This window comes from Ursus arctos, unplaced genomic scaffold (assembly GCF_023065955.2).
Source record: "Ursus arctos isolate Adak ecotype North America unplaced genomic scaffold, UrsArc2.0 scaffold_27, whole genome shotgun sequence".
NCBI lineage: Eukaryota > Metazoa > Chordata > Mammalia > Carnivora > Ursidae > Ursus > Ursus arctos.
In genome coordinates, this window is record NW_026622952.1 from 35,800,673 (window position 1) to 35,823,859 (window position 23,187).

A 23,187-nucleotide genomic window follows, 5' to 3' on the forward strand; every position below is an offset into this window, starting at 1 on the left:
CAATCTGATAGAAGACAGATGATACCTTAGTTTAATTTACTTTTCTCTTATTATGATGGAGATTAAGCTCTTTACCCGAGTGTTAGGGACATTTGGTCTTTCCTTTTCTGTAAACTGTGTTCATGCCCTTGGTCCATTTTTCTACTCAATTGCTGTTTTTTTCCTTTTTAATATCTACAACTTCTTTAAATAGTAGGGAGATTAGAATGGGCTGGTTTTCTCAACCCATTACAGAACTATCGCTTTAAGAAGTCTTTAAAAAGTTACTCTTGCCATCCTCTATTCCTTAGAAACAGGAATCCCCCTATTCGCAGTTCGGATCATTTAATTTAGTTTTCTGACTTAAAAAGTATTCCATGTTCATTATGGAAACACTGGAAGGAATTTAAAGCTGCACATGTTTGCACTTTGTTATATTCCTTTTCTAAGTGCATAAAATAAGGGAATACTTCCCCAGAGGTGGCCACCAGTGACATCAGTGGTTTGACATGCACGTCCCCTGAGCTCTTTTTCCCCTTCTATTAGCCCTGTTGAAAATGTATGTGGTGGAAAATGTTGTCCTTCAGCATTATCCTTTATACTGTTACCATTCTGCAAAGCAAGGAAACAAACAAAAACATGATCATATTTAGGGACTGTGATCTCTGCAGACCTGCTATCCTTCTGGGCCTCATGGTTATCTTAGGAACAGGGCCCCAGTGACAGGGCCTGGGAAAAAGAGAGCTCTGCTTATCCTATTCAGTAATTTGCCACCGTCTCAAAATATTTGATTACAGGGTCCTGCTGAACCCTCTCTCGTGGTTCCAAATCAAGCTCCAGCTCTTGGTTAAAACCATTTTTTAACTAGAGTTAGTAGAACGATATCAGAAACGAGAACAACAAAAACTTGAACATGTTGGTAATTTTAAGTTAAAATTTGTATTTTGAAATAAAAATGCATACCAAAAGTTTACAAAATAGTCACACAGGAACACATCTCAAGATACCATTACATGCTTCATTTACTTAGAAAAAGTTCCAAAGGTGAAACAAAGAGTGGTCACTTATGAATGTGAGTTTCTTTCTTTGAGCAAAAGATAGTTTACATGAAATGTCAGACTGCAAAACCCGTGAGGCCCGGGATGCAGCAAGGGCTCAGGGCCTGCGGAGTGAGGAGGCCTACGGCTGGCCCCCTGGCGGGGGCTGCCTCCCCATCACCTGAGGAGGGGGGAGACTGGTGATTTCTAAGGTCCTGGGTGCCACGGGCCTCTCACTTAGTGAATAGTACATCATTATAACTACCATTTTTTGTACCTTTGACCATAAACTTCAACAGAAAATAACTTAACATGCTTAAAAACCATACCATAAAATGTGCTATGGTATCTGTTGTGACTTCCAGCGTCTGTGGAAAATTTCCATCTCGGAAATTTCTGATTTGGTTAGCTTTCTTGGAGATTCGTGCCTTGGGGGGCATCCTCCACGCACACCCATCCAGACGAGAAACTAGCTAGCAGTGCTTTTTCCAAAAAGCTGGTCTAGAGCTCTGCCCTCATCACACTGGCTGAGCCCGCCGTGTCTCTGCTCAGGCTCAAACCATCTGCTGAAGATGGACTGCCCAGCTGATGGATTTATTGTTTCTTCGTGGCATTCCATTGGCTATTATGTAAGTTGTATTTTAGTATGTTCCTGTAGAATGTCTTCAATTCACACAGCTATCAGCATGATCGACAGTTTTGAGGTTTTTACATAAAAGCTCTTCACATATTTGCTGGTATGTGAAGCTCAACAGATTGGCTCAGGCACAAAGGACAGGATCTGGATGCTGGTGGATGAGCTGTGTTTTAGCACCTTGCGGTTCTCACTCTGCCTCCCTCCGTTAACCTTGCATGTAGCTAAATGCCTCACAAGAGTCAATGGGATTTGCTCACACTTCCTCTGGCAAAATATTTAGCTTCTTTTTCAATACTAAACATGACTTTTTTCAACAAACATCACAAAACCATGCGTTCAGACAAATGATCAAGAAATACAGTTGACTCATCTCCAAATCCTGATTCTAAAATCAAGGTAGGTCTTTAAGACTTTGACCGTGCCCACAGAGCCCCACATTCTAGGGTACATTATTCCCCATCATCGTATCTGTAGTTTGACAAAAGCCAGAGTACATACTCTCATATGAGAGCATATCAAGATCAGTGAAATTCATAACTACAATGTTTAACTTCTTCCATGATTACTTAAAAATTCATAACAGCGTCACTAAAACTTGCTAATTATCAGGGCAGTTAATTTAGAAACACTACCTCTCACAACGATTGTACCACTATCCATTTTTATTTATTCCTAATTAAATTCGATTTTGACTACCTGATTCTGAGTGTGAGGTAGCCTCGTGGTTCTATTGCTATGAAAGTAGCAGGTTCCAAAGTACCACGTGAAGTATTCAATTAGATTTAAAAGAGAGGAAAATACAGGATCGGTTAAACCATTTCCTCACTTGGCATACGAACTAAAAAAACAAAAAAAAAAACCCCAAAACCCATCCATCTTTAGTGATAAAGATACAGTTCTTTTGTGAGCATCGACACAATACACGGAATCTGTTTCTTTCCATGAAAAGCAGAGTCAAGAGAGAAGGACTCAAATTCTGTGGCTACCTTCCGGTTAACCCGGGTAAGAATGTGCATAAACTCAAGCTTGTGAGCATACAGTTTCAGCATCGTACAAAGTGACTGGATGAACCAGGATCCGTCCTTCGAATTTCGCCATGAGTAGTAACCTACAAGGTGGGATACAACCAAAGCACTGTGAGTATCTGATTTTATAGATGATTCCATAATCATTAAGGTAAAAACCAGCACAAACTTCCACAAGTGCCATAAAAAGAAAATAAACAACACCTCTCGTTTCAGGGGAGATGATGCTGGAGGTGGGGGGGGGTGTTGTGCATACACCTCTGCTTTTGGCAAGGGAAAGAGTGTGGACTACCTTCCCCCCTGAATGATGGTGAGCTCTCTTGTCTGGGTTTCCCTCCTCACAGGGACGAAGAGGGAAACATGCAAAAGATGCAGAGGCAAACGTATAAGAAGCACCATTATAAGGAGCGTGGTGTTGCCATCAGATTATTGATTCATCCAAGCAATCAATTGCTTATGTATGCACACACATTTGCATGTCCTAAATTTGTCTACAAGGCGTCTGAATACAGTATGATAAAGACATTACAGAGTATTCAAAAACTCCAAAAAAGGGAACACAACGTTTTCATTGTGCTTTTTCCCAATAAACTCTTGAATCTATTGCTTCTAATTTGGAAGTACTTTACCTGGAAAGATGTCTTGAGGTTAAAAAGAAATCATTGAGCATATTTAAAAATGTAACACTGTTTAAAAATACATTTGTCCTCCATTTCCAAACTCTGTGACACCCTGAGTTAGTTGTTTAATAAAGTGCATGATCAATCATTGCTTATTTATAGGAGGACAGATACAACACACCACAAAAACGTGGAATAACCTCTTTCTTTTCCCTCGTTCTACTTTATCCTCTCACACACTATTCAGTTTTATCTTTATTATTTCCTATCTTCCAAAGAATTCCTGGAAAACATACCTCTCTCCTATTCTAAGAAGGTAGACAAAGCTCTGCTGATTACCATGCATATGACAATATAGCACATATTGTACCGTATCACAAGATTACAGTTCATTACTCTAGATTACAATACAGTACCCTATCTGGCATTAAGTTCATGAATGACACTGTGGACGTATGCTTTCTTATTTTGTTTTTATTATGTTCAGTGAGCCAGTATATAGTACATCATTAGTTTTTGATGTAGTGTTCAACGATTCATTAGTTGTGTATGAGACCCAGTGCTCGTCACCACACGTGCCCTCCTTAATACCCATCATCCGCTTACCCCCTCCTCCCATTTTCTTATAAATGCATATTTTCCAGCCAAACTTTGGTAAAGACAACTTTCTGACACTTCTCTGTTGTTACGGTACCTAAAACACAGAGCAGTTAGCTGTTTATGAATATCGAAATCTTAACAGCCTTTGGAACACATGCTTTGTGTTCAGGTAACGTTCGTTATTGGTAACTGTCTTACCAGGGGCTGTAGAATAGGCATACAAGAAGTCCGCTTCAACTGGTATTTTCTGACAGGCCATGTCGTCCTCTGCTCCGCTGTCCGTCTCAATACCGCAGTCCAGTTCTGTGCCTCGGCAGGCCTAGTGGTTAGAAGATAAGCATGTAAGGGCCCTGGCTGATTCGGTTAAGCATCCGACTCTCAATCTCAGCTCAGGTCTTGACCTCAGGGATGTGAGTTCAAGCCCCGTGCTGGGCTCCACACTAAGTGTGGAGACTACTTAAAAAAAAAATTTATTAAAAACCGTATGAGTGTATTCACATAACTGTTATTTCTAAGAAATGTAAAGGCTGTGTAAAAATGGATGTTAAAATGAGGAATCTTTTTGATACAAATCTAAAATGAACATTTATTCTATATCTTGTAACTGGTAGTTTAAATGAATAAAAAAGTTACAGTAGTTGAGTAGCTTCAGGGGAAAAAAATAAATCCATTGGCTAATCCACAAATGAGTAAATTAATCCAATTAATCCTTAATAACCAAGTTGTTTAGTTCTAGATTACCTGAATAATGAAAAGTTTGGGTTTTCCAGTCAGACTTCGACAGTAATCCCCTCTGAAGAAACCTGTTAATTTTTTCAGGTCAACAGGTCCATTTGTTCCAAAAATTATTCCTTCATCCCCATGGCTTAGAAGCACACAAACAAAACTGCTCCTTTTGCTATGATCTTCTTTAGAGACTGGAAAAATGTTTACAAGGAAAATAAACAGACAAAAACCAACACAACTTCACTCACCAATCAATCTCCTATTAAACTATACAGGGGAAAGGTGAAGAAGTTTGAGGACAGAACTGAGAGATCATCGAAACCCAATGTGGGGCAGTCAGCATACCTCAAACCACGTTAGGGAGATGGCATGAATAACTTATTTTACGTATATAAAATGTGGGATTATATAGAGTATGGTGCCACGGTTCTTGTGCTTTATAATTACAGCTACCCCATAATATAAAATTGGACAATGAAGGTAGGTCACTCTTTTAATTATTTCTTACCACTGTCCATTAATTCCAAAATTTCTTCGCGTGTGAGATCATTTTTATTCCTGACTTCATACTTCAAGTTCGTGAATGTTTCCCGGAGGTTTGCTGCATCTACATCTGTACCAGACCGAGCGGTCATTCCTTGAAAACAGAAAGGATTACTTATAATTGCATTAAAAAAAAAAAAGAGAGAGAGAGCAACTGCTCTGAAATAAACTATTCAGCAAGTCACACAATCCACAATAAATTCTTCTTTTCAACTGCTAAGAAAAGTCTATGATCGTGGTAACGCAAAGTCTCTTTAGTTACTTAGCGTATAAGACACTTCATAACATAAGCTGTATCAGTGTTATGGTCATAAGGATCTCTTTCCCGGCTGCTTACACAGTGAAAAACACAACTGAAATGCTTACTGAGTGAAGTCTGGTTAAATTACGATTCACTTACATAATGGAATACTGTGTTGCCATTAACATTTCTGTAGACAAGGGGAGCCTGGGTGGCTCAGTTGGTTGAGCCTCTGACTCTTGATTTCGGCGCTGGTCATGATCTTGGGGTTGTGGGATCGAGCCCTGCTTTGGGCTCCAAGCTCAGCTCAGAGTCTACTTAGGATTCTGTCTCTCCTTCTGCCCCTCACCCTGCTCACTCTCTTTCTCTCAAATAAATAAATACATCTTGTAAAAATAAATTTCTGTAGACAAAATTTTACCATGGGAAATAGTCATTGTATTAAAAAAAAACTATAAAACAATAGGATCCTACTTTTGCTTAAGAAAAAATGATATATATAATACACACATCTCACACACATAGAGGAACTGTATTTTTTTTAAGTTCCCAACAATTTTAAGATCCATTACTACTTTAATAATATGTTTTCAGAAACCCCTCCCCACAAATCACTACCACATTAATACTGTTCACCAGGCATCCTGCTGTAATTTCCTTCAGCCCTTCCAAACACCAGTGAGACCGTGATTGTGACCAGCTTCATTTGTACAGATGTGGGACAGGGAGCACAGAGAAGTTCAGGAACTTGTTGAAAGTAATAAGGCTAGCATTAGGCCTGTACCCAGGGGTACTGGGCTTTTGTCTGTCCTTTACAGTACCCTCCACATAAACGTACAGACTGATTATACAATGCACTCAGAGCTAAAAATGCAAAAACATTAGGGAGGACACATCTTAGAACTGAGGAAATTATTAACATGTATGAATAGAAAAAAAGACTCAATGTCTATGCCTACAAAATACTGTTGAGAGAGCATCTCTGAATAGTGTGACTATGAGTGATCTTAACAATTTTTTCTTTTGCTAATCTGTAGTTTCTGAAATTTCTATTATGGCCATAGGTAATTTTTATAAAATTAAAATAAGCCTATCAAAGTGTTGACTTTGGAGAGGCTGAGGACACCATGCAGCCATGTGACAAGATGAGTGAATTCCGGTCCTGGGTGGTGAGCCATTTAATAGAACAGAAAACATGAGACCGTCAGGAGATCACTGTGAGGACCTGACCTTAACATTTCAAAGCAGAAGAAGAGCTTACTCGAATGCTAAAGCCAGACTCCTGGATTAGGTAATTTGTTGTTATGCTTATTAAAGAATAGGTTCCACCACGTAAAATTCTACCAGAAGTGGGCATCACAACTAGCAACGTGATGTAGAGTATCGGATGGTTGAAGGTGGCATCTCAACTTAGAGCCAAAAGCAATATGAAGGCTCCCATTCAGATTTAGACACCCATTTTTCCAATTACTCTTTCCTCATAACTAATCTAACACCAAGTTCTGCTTCTCGTTCCAGTGCAATCTGGCTTGTTCTGGTCATTTTCACCACCGGCCCAGTAGATGGCCTCCTAAATTGGGTCTGCAGCTTCTAATTTCATTAATTAAAAATCAAGTCTAATGTGATCAATATGCCAATTCAAAGAATTATCCCAGCATCAATATGAAAATAAGAAATGGAGAAATAGCCCATATGGCCATGCATATGGTAAATTATGCAAATTAAGCAAATGGAATATTATACAATCATTAAAAGATCTGAAGATCATATAGCAACCTGAAAAATGCTTATCTTACATTAAGTGGAACAAGGAGGATACAATATTGCTTACATATTGTGAATGAAACTAAGCTTTGAAAGAAACTGTCAGGAAAAAAGAATCAGGTAATACATTAAGATATTAATTAACTTCTGGGGATCATAAAGGATTTTATTGTTTATATTCTCTAAAAAAAAAAAGTCTGAACCATATTGGTAGATTCAAGTCGCACCCAGTACAGAGACTGAGAAGGGAAATTTGGTGATCAGGACATGGTGGACCTAAGAGAGCAATTTCAGTAGAGGTAGAGGTAGAAAACAGAAAACAGATTCAAGAAGGATGGAAAGAAGTGAAGATGGCAAGCTTAAAGCACATGTTTTCAAAATTTAGAGGAGACAAAAATCAGATCAAAGCTTAAGAGGAAGCAGAGTGAAAGAAAGGTCTGTCTAAGATGGGATTCTATTATTTTTGTGGGGGGAAACGAACAAGTTAATAGAGCAAATGAAGAGACAAGTGAAGCAGGGCAGAAGGTGGAGTCAGAGCTCAGACTGGGGGGTGGGGGCGGGTCAGGCACACACCAAGGCCAAGTCCCAGCTCTGCTACTAAGTCATTTGTGTGAACTCTGTGCCAGAATTTTCATTTCTCAGCATCTAATAGTGGCTACTTTTCAGAGTTGTTATAAAAATTAAATGAGATAATACCTATGAGGTGCCTTGCCCAGTTCTTGGAAAGAAAAAAATACTACTCATTTGTTGCGATCCTTCTGTTAGAATGAAAAAGGGAGCAGGAGCATAAAAGAAGCAAAGGTTACACAGAAGTCAGGGCAGGAGAGCCAACATACAGATGGGAGGCTAGCTGTTGGAAGAAGGAGAAATTCTGATGATGGGCAGAAGCTCAAGAGCTCGTGATGGAGGATGTGCAGGGTCCTGCTCTATCTTTACTTTGTGGCTATTCTGTGTTATCGTTTACTAACTAATAACATCAGTTCTATTTTTTATATTATACCAAACATAAATGGTACAATATTTGAAGAGGACTGAAAATTATGTTAGGATACATACCAGTACTTCTATGAAAGTTCTTATTATTAATTATTATACATAAACCCATTTCAGGATAATCCATTTTATAACTGTTGTCCAAGGACATTCCAGAGTCCACTGATTTGCTCCCATGTAAGATCTTTCTGTTTGGAAATCAAACAACAGTTTACAAAGGTAGAAATGACCAATGCTGCTGTTCACATTAATACAACTTTTATAACACATACAAACAGTTCACGTTTGTTGAATGAATGTCAGGCTGTGTGCTACAGGCCTTTCCTGATTTAAATTTCATGAGAAACCATTTCACAGATGTGGAAATGGGTGCCGTGAGGCTCAGTACTGAGGGTTACACAGACACTGTGTCAGAGCCAAGGCTGAGTGTACCTGTCGGACTTCAGAGTTCAGGCTTTTACTCTCCACATTTTAGGTTTTCCTCTAAATTTTTATAAAATTTCACCAAATGCATTTTATAGTTTAAAATTCTTAAATTTCTTATAACTTTGTGAGATATTTATCTCTCAAGGTAAGAGGAAGATCTTAAAAATTACACTGAAAATGACAGGAAATCGACAAAATGCAAATATGACTCAAAGCAAGGTATTTATCACAATTCCTAAATTGTTCCTTAAACACTATGGGCTCAACAAATTAATAGTTAATACACAGAATCACTGTTGTAAAGAATTCGAAATACTTGCCTGAAGGTCACTTATCCAAAAACCTGTTATCTAGACCAGGGTCAAAAAACATTTTTTCAAAAGAGCCAAACATTAAGTATTTGAGATTTGCAGGTCATACAGTCTCTGTTGAAGCAGCTACTCCATTCTGCTGATGAAAGTAGCCCAGGACAACATGTAAAGGAATGTGTGTGGCTATATTCCAATAAAACTTGACCAAAATAGACTGCAAGCCTGACCCCTGATCTAGCCCAAGGATCAGGATAGACCAGGTCTAGGGACAGCCAAACATCAATACTTAAAGTCCATGTCCTCATGCATTTAACCTGAGAGTATTTTAAATTATATACAATTCTCCAAACATTGTTGGAAAAAGATTAAAATAGTAAATTAAAGCAGTCAAGGTCAGAAACGATTATATTTAGCTAAAGGTGAGAAAATGGGTGAGAAAATGAACACTCAGAAAACCGAGGGACTTATTGAAGATCATATAGATCAGGGATCCCAGAACTGTAATTCCCCACCACCTCCTGCTGCCTCCTTAGGAGGTAGGCTCCTCTACCAGCAAGAGGATAGCTACGTGGGGAGGGGGCACGCCTGAGGCAGACCAGAGACTCAAAAAGCCTGAGGGACGCGAGGATAACTTATCACTGGATAAAAATAGACCTAAATCTGTTTTGGCCTCCCATGCAATTTGCTATTAAATTATATTCTTTTTTTTTTTTTTTTTTAAAGATTTTTATTTATTTATTTGACAGAGATAGAGACAGCCAGTGAGAGAGGGAACACAAGCAGGGGGAGTGGGAGAGGAAGAAGCAGGCTTATAGCGGAAGAGCCTGATGTGGGGCTCGATCCCATAACGCCAGGATCACGCCCTGAGCTGAAGGCAGGCGCTTAACCGCTGTGCCACCCAGGCGCCCCTGCTATTAAATTATATTCTGTATGATATGAAAAGGTACGAAAATATATAAATCACTTAAAAAGGTTTAAAAAAAAAAGACCGCAAACCTTCTAAAATGAGATTGTATTTCAAAAGTTTCATTTCTAATAAATCTCCTTAGCTAAACGGACACTGCTAAATCTTTATTGGTAACCTGTTAATCATTCTGTAATACTTTCATTTAGTACTAAGATCACTAAATAATTACTATTATTTTTGTCCAAAATAATAATACCGGGTCTCAGAAGAAACTTTCAGAATTAAAAGCTCCATGAGAGATCCCAAGTGGATAATGACATGAATTACATTAAGTGTTTGCATTGTGTTTGCATTTTATCCATCATCTGGTTATAGGAAGCATTAATAAGCAAAGTACTGTAAAGAGGAAGACAGAAAAACAAAGGGCACAAGATCATCTAAAGCCAGGCAATTCTTCCCCAGACACAGAACTGGCATTTCATTTTAGTCTTAAAACTCATAAATAGGGATGCCTGGGTGGCTCAGTTGGTGAGGCGTCTGCCTCCGGCTTGGGTCATGATCCCAGGGTCCTGGGATCAAGCCCTGCATCGGGCTCCTTGCTCAGCAGGGAGTCTGCTTCTCCCTCTGCCTGCTGCTCCCCATGCTGTGCTCTCGCTCTCTGGCAAATAAATAAATAAAATCTTAAAAAAAAAAAAAAAAACCAACTCATAAATAAACAGAAAGCCAAAAATCTCCTCCAAACACAAAAGCTCTCATCCTGCAGACGGATTTAGGAAGTCACAGAAGCATCTAGACTTGCGAGTTTCTGCCTCTCCTGTGGCGTCCTTCTGCAGGCTGGGGATGCTGACTGTGGGTCAGGCACTGTACCTCATCTTTCCCTCCAGCCTCCCCACAGTTTCGTGAAAGTTTTATTTTAAAGATGAGATTCAGGGAGGATAAGTTAACATGCAAAAGCCATGCCACTGTTGAGGTAGGAATTTAGCTGGTTCACTCTGGTTTGAAAGCCTTTTCTGCTTCCCTGTTCCTTAAAGTTTGCTGTATTACATCCACATCTCGCCCTGATTATAAAGGATAGCGTTAGAAATACTCACGTTTCTGAATTTTTAATGGCTTTTGCATCCACTGTGTGTTCGGTGTTCTCCATGGATGCCTCTAACTGGAATACAAAGAAGACAAGTTAACCCGTCATTAGAAGACCACTGCATTATATTAATTATTCCAATGATTATTTCTCCAAATTAATGCTGTATATGGACACTTCCACACTGGTATCACCACTCCTTGCCCAGCTTCACCTCTCTTGTTGAAGGATTTGGTGAGTCAAACCTAGGAGCAATAATCCTTTCTAAAAGAATGTGTAATATAGTCCATTTCTCTCTCTCTCTCATTTCTAAGTGAGCTATGAAGTTCATATAGTGTACAGGTAAGAAGCATGCAGCTTGATAAATGTTTACATTTATTGCTCCCACCAGATCAAGATACAAATTGTAACTTATTTCTCCTGCAACAGATCAGGTCCTTCATTGACAAGAACTCAGCCTTCCAACTCAGCACAGTCAAAACAAAACCCAGAAACTTCCCATCACAATGGTATACCTCACATAATACTATGCTACAGTGCTTTAGATTCTCAAGAGATACGGCACCAGGAAGTTCCAAACCTCCATATAATCTTTATCCTGAAACTGGGCTTGAGAATTCCAACTTATCTAGGCTGGTGGAATGGCCAGGGAAACCTGGAAGTGAGAACTAAAGTTCCTGCTTTCATTCTCCCATCAGACAATTCCAGTGGACCTGACAAGGTGAGCCAAGTCCTCACAGTCGAAGCAGCTACTACGTATGGGGCCCTTATTAGGCAGCCAGCAGGGCTCTACGCATCTCATCTTTTCTCTTCTCAACACTCCTGAAAGTCAGGACACCCCACTTCCAGTGATAAAATGACTTTGTCCACAGTCACAGAGCTAAGTGACTCAGGCCTTCTCCTTCCCACTCTGCTCTGCTGCCTCTGAAGAAGCCAGTTCCTTACTACTTGTCCTCCGGAGTTCTCCCATGTCTTCTCTGGCCTTCCAGAAGTAAAGGTACTTCCCATGGCAATCTGCCTCCCTAAATAAAGAGAGAAAAACAAGGCCAAAAATTCTCGACTTTCTCCAGCCTCTAGAAGCCCTGGTGATCTCGAAAATTCGAATCAAAATACAACTTTAACCTGACTCGTACGCTAAGACCAGAAATCATAAAAGAATATACAAGCCCATCAACAGGACTCACCAACCACAATAGCCTTTAGAGAAAAGCCTTTCTCCCCACTTTTAATTTAAAAAATTGTGATAAAACATACATAAATCTACCATCTTAACTATTTTAAGTGTACAGCTCAGTGACATTAAATATAGTTACATTAGTGCACAACCATCACCACCATCCATCTCTAGAACTTACTTTTTTATCTTCCCAAACTGAAAATCCCTACCAAAGCCCACCCTTTTCCAAGCCCAAAGCTAAGGAGACCTCTTTTGTTCTCCAAAGCTAAGTTCCTTCCTGCCTTCTCTGTAAATATCATGTGAACCGATGGTGGGAAAAGATGGAGACAAGAATATGGAGGAAGGGAAGCGTCACCATTTCAATTCAATCACAGAGGAGAGCAGTGTTTTACTTTTCTCAAAGCCAGGCTTTATTTTGCTTTTCTAACAAAGACTCTTTGCTTTTCTACCATCTTGTTTCCTATAGACTTTCTAGAAAACCAAGGAAGGATGATGAATGTAACTGGGATGAACTATCTTTTAGTCAGTAAGCAAATACTTAGTGAGCACATGCTTTGTACCAGGTACCACTGTAGGCACGAGGACAGAGTGGAAGACAAGACAAAGTTCTTACCTTCAAGAAACTTTCATACTAGAAAGGAAGAATAATTACAGATTGATAGTAAGATTTCTGACACTAATTGGGACTATGAAGAAAAGAAAATAGGGTAAAGTAATGGAGAGACTGGGAGTATGAGCTACGTTAGCTAAGGTGGTTGGGGAAACCACCTCTCAGGTGACGTTTACATCAAGATCTACATGACATTGAGGCTATCGTTGCCGGGAAGGACCAACGAGTACAAAGTCCCTGAAAAAGTTTGGTGTATTCATGGTACAGAAAGAAGACCACTTTGACTAGTGCGTGGTAAAAGAAGAGAAAGCATAAAGAGAGATGAAGTAGGGAAGGTGAGATCACATAGGGTGCTTGGGAGCCGAGAGCAGCTTTGGTTTTATTCTGGTTGCAAGGAGAAACCATTGGTGTGTTTGAAGTAGAGGGGGGAATGGCACACTTTAAAAAGATCACTCTGGCTGCTGAGTGGAGAATCAATTGTAGAAGACTGGAGGAGAAGCACACAGACCAATGGAAAGTCTTACAGAATAGTTCTAGAAAGAGATGATGGTGGCTTAGATTAGAGTTGATCACTGGATATAGGTATTTAAGAGTCTGGAACTCAGGGAGAGATCAGCACTGGAGACACACAGAGCACTCTGGTATTTATAGGGCCAGAAGGAGACTACGAGAGGTGATGAAACAGGTAGGGGGATGGGGAGGGGAGGGTCAGATGAATGTGGTATACCACAGCATGCAGAAGTCTTTCAAGGAGTGTTCCATGCTTTAAATATTGCTAAGAGGTCAAGTCAGTGGAGGACAGACTGCTGGCTTTGGCAAGAAGGTCATGGGTATAATGGGGATTATCAGGAAAAATTGTCCAACACCTGGAAATGGGCAAAAGAAATTACTGTATATCATTTCAGTGTGGTGCTGGTTTGGTCTAGAGGAATCTTGAGGATTAGGTGACTATAATTTATAGAGTGTCTTTTTTCTTTTTTAGGTTTTTATTTAAATTCTAGTTAGTTAACATATAGTGTAATATTGGTACCAGAGTAGAATTTACTGATTGATCACTTACATACAACACCCACTGCTCATCACAAGTGCCCTCCTTAACACCCATACCCATTTAGCCCATCCCCACTCCCCTCCCCACCAGCAACCCTCTGTTTTCTATATTAAGAGTCTCTTATGGTTTGCCTCCCCCTCTCTTTTTTTCCCTCCCTTCCTCCATGTTTTGTTTCTTAAATTCCACATATGAGTGGAATCATATGGTATTTGTCTTTCTGACTGACTTATTTCACTTAGCATAATACACTCTAGCTCCATCCATGTCATTGCAAATGGCAAGATTTCATGCTTTCTGATGGCTGAGTAACATTCTATTATAAATATGTGTGTGTGTGTATAAATATATTATATATTTATAGCATATCTTTTTTGTCTGTTTGTCAGTCAACGGACATTTGGGCTCTTTCCAAAGTTTGGCTATTGTTGATAACACTGCTATAAACATCAGGGTGCAGGAGCCCTGTCGAATCGGTATTTTTCTACCTTTGGGGTAAATACCTAGTAGTGCAATTGCTGGGTCATAGGGCAGCTCTATTTTCAACTTTCTGAGGAACCTGCATACTGTTTTCCAGAGTGGCTGCACCAGTTTGCATTCCCACCAACAGTGTAAGAGGGTTCCCCTTTCTCTGCATCCTCGCCTACACCTGTTTCCTCTGTTGTAATTTTAGCCATTCTACAGGTGTGAGGTGGTATCTCATCTTGGTTTTGATTTGTATTTCCCTGATGACTGATGTTGAGCATCTTTTCATGTGTCTGTTGGCCATATGAATGTCTTCTTTGGAAAAATGTCTATTCATGTCTTCTGGCCATTTCTTAACTGGATTATTTGTTTTTTGGGTGTTGAGTTTGATAAACTCTTTTTGATTTTGGATACTAACCCTTTATCTGACCTTGTAATGACTAGGTCATTTTACAACTCTGTAGGAAATTAAGTCATAGAAAATAGATAGCTGTGCTAATGATTCTTGCCTATAGCAACAAAAATGAATTTTGTCTTTTAATGCTGCAACTGATTTTCGACCTATAGAAAAATGACACTTCCAAATTACGTTTCACTACCCTGCAGGATATTAACCAGTTCTGCTTCTATTAACAAATTCATCTCATTATACCCAACCATCTATGTTTGCTTTTCAGATTCTCCTTTGAACTGGTCTTAATATCTTACTAGTTCTATTATTAATTAAATAAAATATCTGATGCATATTTATTCTACATTTACACAACAGCCAAGTTTTAGACTTTTCAAACATTGTAGTTTAAAAGGATCAGTGTTGTGGCAGTAGGTTGGAGAGAAAACAGGAGAACAAAAATGAGTACAGATAACACAAGTGAGTAAGCAGTTTTGCAGGGAAGGGGAAAGGAGAGATGGCATAAGAGCTGGAGGGGGACAAGGGGTAGAGATTTCTTGCCTTGTTTGGTTTTAAAGATGGGCCATAGAAGGCTTGCTTTCATGCTGATGAGAACAATGTGGAAAGTGAGAAATTAATAAGACAAGAGGACAGAAAGATCCTGAAGGGATGAAAGGGTTTGCAAATCTAGCTCACATCTAGAGAGGCATTAGTCTCAGCTAAGAACTACTGAGGGTTCATCCCCCATAAGGAGAAGGAGGGCAAACTATTGGGGTACAGCATGTGAAGGAGGGTGAATGTGATAGAAGGAGGATGAGGTACTTCTTATAAGATTGCTCCTATTTTCTCTATATTTAGAAGATAAACTATGAGACAAGAATCTAAAAACGTCCTAGGTGTAGTTTCATGTGTATTTACCCATGTACTATAATCAAGTAATACCCAAAACCAATCACGCACAATGCTAGCAGAGGTATGGGAGATAGGCATTCTCATACACTACTGGAAGGGGCATAAATTGGTAGTATCTCTTGAAAACATCTTGATATGTCTTCCTATCCCTCAATAAAAGCTTAGAAATTTGTCTGGTAAAATTACACCTATAAGAATGCAGCCTAAAAAAATAACCCCAGGGGTTGGAGGAGAGGAGGGAAAGGGAAAGGGAAGGAGAGGAGAAGAGAATATTGAGAATTGAGAATAATTAAATTGTGGTATATCCATATATTAGTTAATACAGCTATAAAACTTTTTTAAAGAACTTATCAATTATATAGAAAATGCTTATAATAAAGGCTAAGTAAAAATAGGTTATAAAGTTGTACAAAATAATATCATCTCAATTAAACACAAGAAAAAGACCCAAAGTAATTTTCCAGCATCTTTCCACATTAACCTATCTTTCAACAGGGGCTATCTCTGGGCGATGGGATTACTGGCAACTTATTTACTCCTTGACATTTTCCTGTGATTTTCTACAACATCTGTATTGTTTTTAAATTTAGAAAATAATAACAAAGATTATCTTATAAAATAATATCTATCAGCAAGAGTAGATTGCATCAATCAGGATTGTGTGGTCAATTTCAACTCTCAGCCCTGTTTCAAGAGTGCCAAAAAGAGGGGAATGCTATAACTATGAAAGTAGCAATCTTCCCTTGGCTGCTCTGTACCAAGTCCTAGTGTCCCTCTTTTTCTTTCTCTTTCTGTTTCACACATACAACAAACATAGATTAGGTACAACAAACCTCAAACGTTCTTGAACCCTAAATATAGAGACCAAATTGTCCCATGCGTGCCAATTCTGAGCAGACTATAATGCAAAATAATTATCCATCTGTGGTTGAAAAACAAAGTTGTGGTTAATTTGATGAATTCAGAGAATAGTTACTGAGTGGCTAACAAATCTCAAACCATAGGCAAATACATAATAAGTGATTTACTATTATTATATTACAATCCATAAGAAAATAGTATTATCTATGTTTCAAGACTTTATTTATGGCCAGCCTGTAGTAAATCTGTAGTGAAACAGAGTGGAAAAGAAGACTTAATAAAAATGGACATTTCTAAAGCTGAACCTGGAGCTCCTGCCAGTGTCCTTTCTAGTCCCAGAGTTTGCCTCAAATTGGCACTGTGAATGGGTTTTCCAAATGTAGGGTACACAGTATGTGTTCAGGACCCCCTAAATGCTGACAGGTTCCCACATATGATTGAGGCCTTTAAGATCTCTTGTCAAACACTTCTGCAAACAATGTAGTGATTCTTAGACTGAAATATTAACTTCTAACAACCTTTTATCTCTTGACAACAATAAAGCTATGGGATGAAACTATTTTATCCTTACAGAAAGTTTAATTTTTTTTTTTTTTTTGACGAGCACTGGGTGTTATACATAACTAACGAATCGTTGAACGCCACATCAAAAACTAATGACGTACTATATGTTGGCTAACTGAACACAATAAAAAAAAAAAAAAAAAAAGTTTAAATTTAAATAGTGATCTGCTTTCCGGAGTTTTAAAATATTTGGCTTCTTGGCTCATATCAATGTTAAGATGTCATCTAAATAGGGGCGCCTGGGTGGCACAGCGGTTAAGCATCTGCCTTCGGCTCAGGGCGTGATCCCGGCGTTATGGGATTGAGCCCCACATCAGGCTCCTCTGCTATGAGCCTGCTTCTTCCTCTCCCACTTCCCCTGCTTGTGTTCCCTCTCTCGCTGACTGTCTCTATCTCTGTCGAATAAATAAATAAAATCTTAAAAAAAAAAAAAAAGATGTCATCTAAATAATATGTGACTTTTAAGTAGTCACTTCCTTTTCACACATGTATTGAATTTTAACCAAATCATTTTTAATAGTTAAAAAAAGTTTCATATAGATCAAGCCTAATACAAGTGATTGTAATTTAATGAGATCTGGTATTAGGCATGAGATGGACGATTTTGTTTCAGTAAGGTAGTTGGTGGCTGAAAGGAAAAAAAATACGAGTTCTTTAGAATGGGATTTAAAACAGTATCTTATACTATTTGATAAGGATTTCTCAGGAACAGAGACTATACTGTTTCATTGCTTTTTTTATCAGTATCTGAACCATATATATTGCAACAGTACCAATTGACCTTCAAATACTATCACAGATTTATATAATGATAAATAAAATCCTCATTGCATCAGACACATGCACATTTGCTCTCTCCTTGTCACCACCTGCTTTTTCCACACGAAAACACTATATCCACACTCTTGGGAGAAGAGCTTTGGTTCTTGCAGAACTTACTAATGTGTCACACTTAGCATTACCTCACCTCCATTAGCTAATGCCGGGCTGAATACAAATTATTCTGGGGATGGTGATCTCATCTTAGAAGGATAAAAAAATTATCCCTCAAGGAAAATATTTAACGCTTTAAGTGATAACAGGAGTTCATGTGCTTAGAACATTTTCATTTCACAAAACATAAATGGTAAAACATACCAAAAGGTTTTAAAAAATATATCCTAGCACAGCAATGAACTTAACACTAATTGTTTCTTCCTGTACTGATGTATGTAATTCTTTCCATCAATTCAGGATGCTGTTGATAATAAAGAACAGTTCTGAACATATATTAGATCCTGGAGAAATTTTAACAGACCAACTGGCATTAGATGGCAATTTCAACTTGGGTCTTAGACTCACTTCTCTAGTTCCTAGACCCCTTTAACACTTACCACTGAAGCTGCTACAAACAGACCATCAAAAACTAAAAAAAGATTGTCAGTATAAATGTACTGTCACTCTAAAATAGATATTCAAAGATTTCATGCTGTTTTCCTAAACAACTGAAAAGTTGTAATGTTTTCCTATTTATATTCTAGTTAGCCAACTAAAGGGACCATTGTATATTGCAATAATGCAGTGAAGCAGAATAAATGATCTACAGTGAAGACAGCAGAATGGAAATTAATTTCTAAAATTGAAAATTTCTATATGAAGTGTTAAAAATTAAAAAGCCCACAAAACCCTGTTATTAAAAATAAATAGTTTGAAAGCGTGCCTATGGTAGAGATTTCAAAATAAGATATTAAATTAGTATCAACAGTTTGCCAGATTCCTATTCCACTAACCTATCACCCAGCAGTAGGCTGTTCTAAGGGCCTGTCCTAAAAGGAAACTGAGGGAAAGGATAAACCTCTCAAAAGGGTGTGAAATCTCCAAATGTGACCTCAGAATGAATACTGCTCACTTATGAATCATCTCCATGGATCTAATCTATCTAAAAAAATAAAAAGTAAAAAAAAAAAAAATTATGAGTAAAGATTTGCCAAAACACATAGGCAAAGAAAAGGCCAGAGAATCACAAGGCCATATGTGATTTGAGGGTTGTGTGCAAGTGTCGTGTAACAACAGTTCCTCTTGATGCTGGCTCATCTTGGCTAGACTCTGAGCCAAAAGGTACTTTTACTTATTTAGGTATGCATTTATTATTTACTTATGTGTTTCTGGCTAATCCTTCCACAATGGTCTGAGACATCATGGTCCCCATTTTACAGTTCAGCTGACTGAGGCTCAGAGCAATTAAGTAACTTACGTGGCAGAGCCAGGACTCAAACCAGGATCTGTCTGCCTTGAAAGGGGAGACTCCCACTCCTCTACATGACTTTCTACCCCATAGGAGGGGTAATACTATCTACAGTTTCAAGGAAGGAAACTAAAATCCATAACCTAGAAGCTCTAATTAAGATGAGACAGAGAGCATAAATAACATGACAGAAACTGACAGCAGAGACACTCTAATTAATGGACAAAATAAGAATGTCAGTTATGGTGTTTTTGATGGCACTGGGTAATCTACTTCTAAAAGCAAAATATCTGGTTTCATGTTATTAGACATTTCTATATGCCCGTAAAGTAAAGGTGAAGCCTTTCCATTATGACTACTGCAAAGACTATACTTTTGCCAAAGAGCTTGAAAAACATCAGGATTGTATTTATGACCTATTAGAGAGGACAAAGTCTCAAAAGCAGTCACATATCCAGATTCAGTAAGTGAAACAGAAAGAACAGACTTCTCACGATAGTTTGGATAAGAACAGATTTCAGCTGTAATGTACTAGAGGTTTTACTGAAATTCTTTCTCATCGGTCTCTGAATTTCTCTGGGGAATTATAAGAATCACCAAATTGGATATTGCCATTGGACCTGGTAGTCAGTCTCTTAATATTTACTTTGTAATTAAGGTGAAAACACACTGAGCAGCAAGTAAAATGAAATACAGAGTAAACTAAGTTCAGTTGTGCCGTACAAACAGATCGAACCATTCTTTCCTTTTCTCTGGAAGGGCCCCAGGACCAGGAAGACAGGCTGGAATTGTTCCCCACTGTTCAAAGCCATATGTTGTATAAAATAGATGTAGAATGAAGGATCTTGGATGCCTTTTATAAAAATTACAGGTAACCTACAAGGCCTCCTCCCTTCCACTCAGAACCACTCCTCTGTAGAAGCAGATTCTGGTTTACAACTACCTGATTAAAGAAATCCTGCCTCCAAGAGAAGGTTTGAAACTGGGAAAAGTCACAGTCAGTAGTATTTATTCATTTGTCTTTTGCACTGTAATAATTTACTGAACTGTGTGCGGAATACTGCAGTAAACCTGAGCGTATGCAGGGATGGTCAGAGCCATGGATCCTATCCCTGTGTGGGACTCACACCTGTACTCCCTTGTTCAAAAGTGGCTCCACAGGCAGATGCCAGACAGTGCTCAGTAGGGATCAGATAACTTTATCTTGCTCTACTTTAATTCAGAAGCTCTGTAAGCAATTTGCAGGCGAGAACAAAATAGGCAGAGAAATAACATTACGTAGTTAAAAAGTACAGTCAACAGACATCTCATTTTATCCTCACAACAACCCTATGAGGTGTGTATATGATTTGTGCCTGATTTATGAATGAAGTAGTAAGTGGCACCCTTGGGACCTGGCCTTGAGCGGTCTGACAACAAAGCACCTGTTCCCCTCCATTACATTTGTTAAATGTGTACAAAACATTATCTAACAGCCTAAGAATACCCACTTCTTTTTCTGGGCCCAAACACCACTGCTTCCCATATTTGAGGCAGAGTTTAAAGATCTAATAGTAGGCACCAAAATTGTCTTAAAGCCATACATGAAAATAAAGACTGCTTTTTAGCACTGAAGGGGGATGAAGCAGTAGACTGTGTTAAATTGGGTTTGAAAGCAAAACAGTAAAGAAGCATTGTAATTGCCTATATCAGATAACATGTCAGTCTCTTAAAATGGCAGGAAGCAAGGCCCTTTTTAAAGAGACCAAAAGCAAGTTTGATTTAATTGGTACAATCTTTCTTTCTTTCTTTCTTTTTTTTTTTTTTTTACTGTGTACAGGTTTTATTGCCACACTTCAATAAATTGTTCATTGAAACACATTCTAACTTTCACCAAAGCCTTCTTTTGCAAAAGAGCAAAGCAAACCAAAGCTCAAACATCAGGTTGTGATAGGGATGACTTAAGCTTTACATTTCGTTCTTGGAGGGCATGTAACTCCAACACAAAGTGGCTGAGCACATTTTGATAGAGGCTGGTCTAAATACCTTGCTTAGCACCTGTTACTGTCTTGCATATTCGCATTGTCACAGTGACTCCATATTTCGCTTCTGTTTGTTTCTAATTCACATCTTTTAATTATGATTTGCTAAGTAAACCTAAAATAGGTTTATTTTTCCTAGATAGGGCATAATTATTAAAAAGCATAATACTGTAGTACGGGCATTACATGTGCCAGGCCCTATAAATGGGGAAAAACAATAAGGAACAACAAGATAACAACATAAACATAGTCCCTCATGGAATTTGCTTACAAACTAGTAGGGAAGATAGTAAACAAGCAACTGCAAAGGATATGCCATTTGCATTTTATGAAATGCAAGATGCAAAAGGAAATCATAATAGGAAGACTTAACCTTGAAGTACTTAATGAGAATAGAAACCTAAGTAGGAATTCCTCAAGCAAATGTGATGTAATGAAGAGAGAGAGGGAACACAGAGTGTTCCAGGCAGAAAACAGGTATGAAGATCCGCCTGGCTGTTCAGTAAGTGAAATGGTGGTATAATGAAAGATAAGACAGGGGAGGGGACCAAGGCGCCAACCTATGCTTGGCTTTGTTAGCCTTGTTAAGGGATTGGGTTTGTTCTATGGGCAAAGGAACAGCCTTCTAGAATTCTGTTTTATAAATATCACTCAGCTTGTGCTGTGAAGAACGGAATGAAGGACAGGGGAAAAGGTCTGGAAGTATGGAGGCCAATGAGTAGGCTGCTGTAGCCAGGTGAGAGCCTAGAGTGGTTCTGGAAAATGGAGAGAAGTGGACAGAGCTCACGGATATTTAGGAGGTCCAGGTGGCTTGATGGCTAACTGGAGAAGGAACAGGGAGAGGCAGCTGAGAAGGCTGGTTTTTGGCTTGGATGCCACTTACTGAGTACAGGGACAGAGGTAGCTTCTGCATGGCTTGAGAACAGACCCACTGAAATAAAAAGTGACAAGTGTGAGAAAGGCACTCTTTTCCACATGGCCTGAGGGGATCTCAAAGCAGCTCCTAGGTGACTTTGGCAACAGGTACGCACAGGGAAGAGCTGCAAGGATTTATGGAAGCCTGCAGGTCTGAAAAGGAAATGGAATTCAAGGCTTGAAATTTACTTCTCTGGGAAACTGAGTCGCACAGTCAACCCGAAAAAATGTAGGTCTGTGACAGAGAAAGCAGCAGAGACCAAACGCTCTTCCAGTAACAGGAAGATCAGCCCGCGCCTCTCAGCAGCACCAGGCTCGCCCCAGGCCCTCTCGGGGTTCCATTTCTTGGCGCCGATCATCCGCTCATCTCTTCCTGATCCAAATGTCAGCCTAAGGTCCTGGCCGCCCTCACTTCCCAAGCATCCCCCTGCCTTCGGCTCCAACCTCCTACCACCTGGCCTCGCCCCCCCTCCCCCCGCCCCGAGTCCAAACTCTCCTGCAACCCGGCCTCCGCGCTCTCGGCCCAGCCTCTCGATCCTCCAGTCCTCCCGGCTCCGCATCTGCAGCCAGATCTCCGTTCCCCGGCCTCCACATCCCCTGGTCTCCCCCACCCCCCTCGGGTGTCTCGCTAAGTAGGCTTCTGGGCACGTTCTCGCACCCCTTGTGCCATAACAAAGGAACCGCCGCACGGTCCGTGCTCACGTCCTCCTCCCCGGAGCAGATGCAGGCCCGGGCAGGTCGCCGGGGCGGGCGCAGGGCTTGGGAGGATGGAAGGAGCCGGCCCAGGGCTGACCGGGCCGCGGCGGGAAAGGCCGGTGGCACCACTCACCGCACAGCCTCCGAACAACAGCCACGTACTGACTCCTCTCCCACGCGTTAGGCTTCCCAGACCGCAGTCCGCAGCTTGCAGCCCGCAGCCCTAATAGGTGTGCTCCCGGGAGGCCCCGCCCCCGCTAGCCCCGCCCCGGGCCCGCCTCCTCGCTCTCCCTTCTGCTCTGACACTTCCCTCCAGCCCGTGCTCTGTCGTCCCCGCCACTCCATGCCGCTCCCTCATAGGTCCGGCTCATTCCTCTCCCCGCCCCCGCCGCCCCATGCCGCTCCCTCATAGG

At 39.9% G+C, this 23,187-nt stretch overlaps 1 protein-coding gene across 3 annotated transcripts; it reads right to left on the minus strand.

Annotated features, from left to right (window-relative positions):
* Positions 1 to 899: 899 nt before the first annotated feature.
* Positions 900 to 23,024, minus strand: CASP3 (caspase 3). Of its 3 annotated transcripts, none has more exons than XM_057303542.1 (8): positions 22,908 to 23,024; positions 11,836 to 11,912; positions 10,901 to 10,965; positions 8,229 to 8,353; positions 5,133 to 5,261; positions 4,640 to 4,815; positions 4,097 to 4,217; positions 900 to 2,761 (listed from the first exon to the last, which is right to left on the minus strand). In XM_057303542.1, exons 2-8 carry the CDS (start codon positions 11,896 to 11,898, stop codon positions 2,532 to 2,534), a joined length of 909 nt encoding a protein of 302 aa, XP_057159525.1. In that variant the 5' UTR covers positions 11,899 to 11,912; positions 22,908 to 23,024; the 3' UTR covers positions 900 to 2,531. The 3 variants fall into 3 exon arrangements, with proteins under 3 accessions (XP_057159525.1, XP_057159524.1, XP_026364368.1); XM_057303541.1 differs by lacking the exon at positions 22,908 to 23,024 and adding an exon at positions 22,047 to 22,401; XM_026508583.4 differs by lacking the exon at positions 11,836 to 11,912 and having other exon boundaries at positions 22,908 to 22,972.
* Between the last annotated feature and the right edge of the window lie 163 nt (positions 23,025 to 23,187).

Coding starts and splice junctions, on each gene's coding strand:
- CASP3 (XM_057303541.1), bottom strand. CDS start 22,140: ATGTGGAAAAGAGTGCCTTTCTCACACTTGTCACTTTTTATTTCAGTG. Junction 11,913..22,046: donor TACCTCTGTCCCTGTACTCA/GTAAGTGGCATC, acceptor CTCTTTATTTAG/GGAGGCAGATTGCCATGGGA. Junction 4,218..4,639: donor CCAAACTTTTCATTATTCAG/GTAATCTAGAAC, acceptor TCTAACCACTAG/GCCTGCCGAGGCACAGAACT.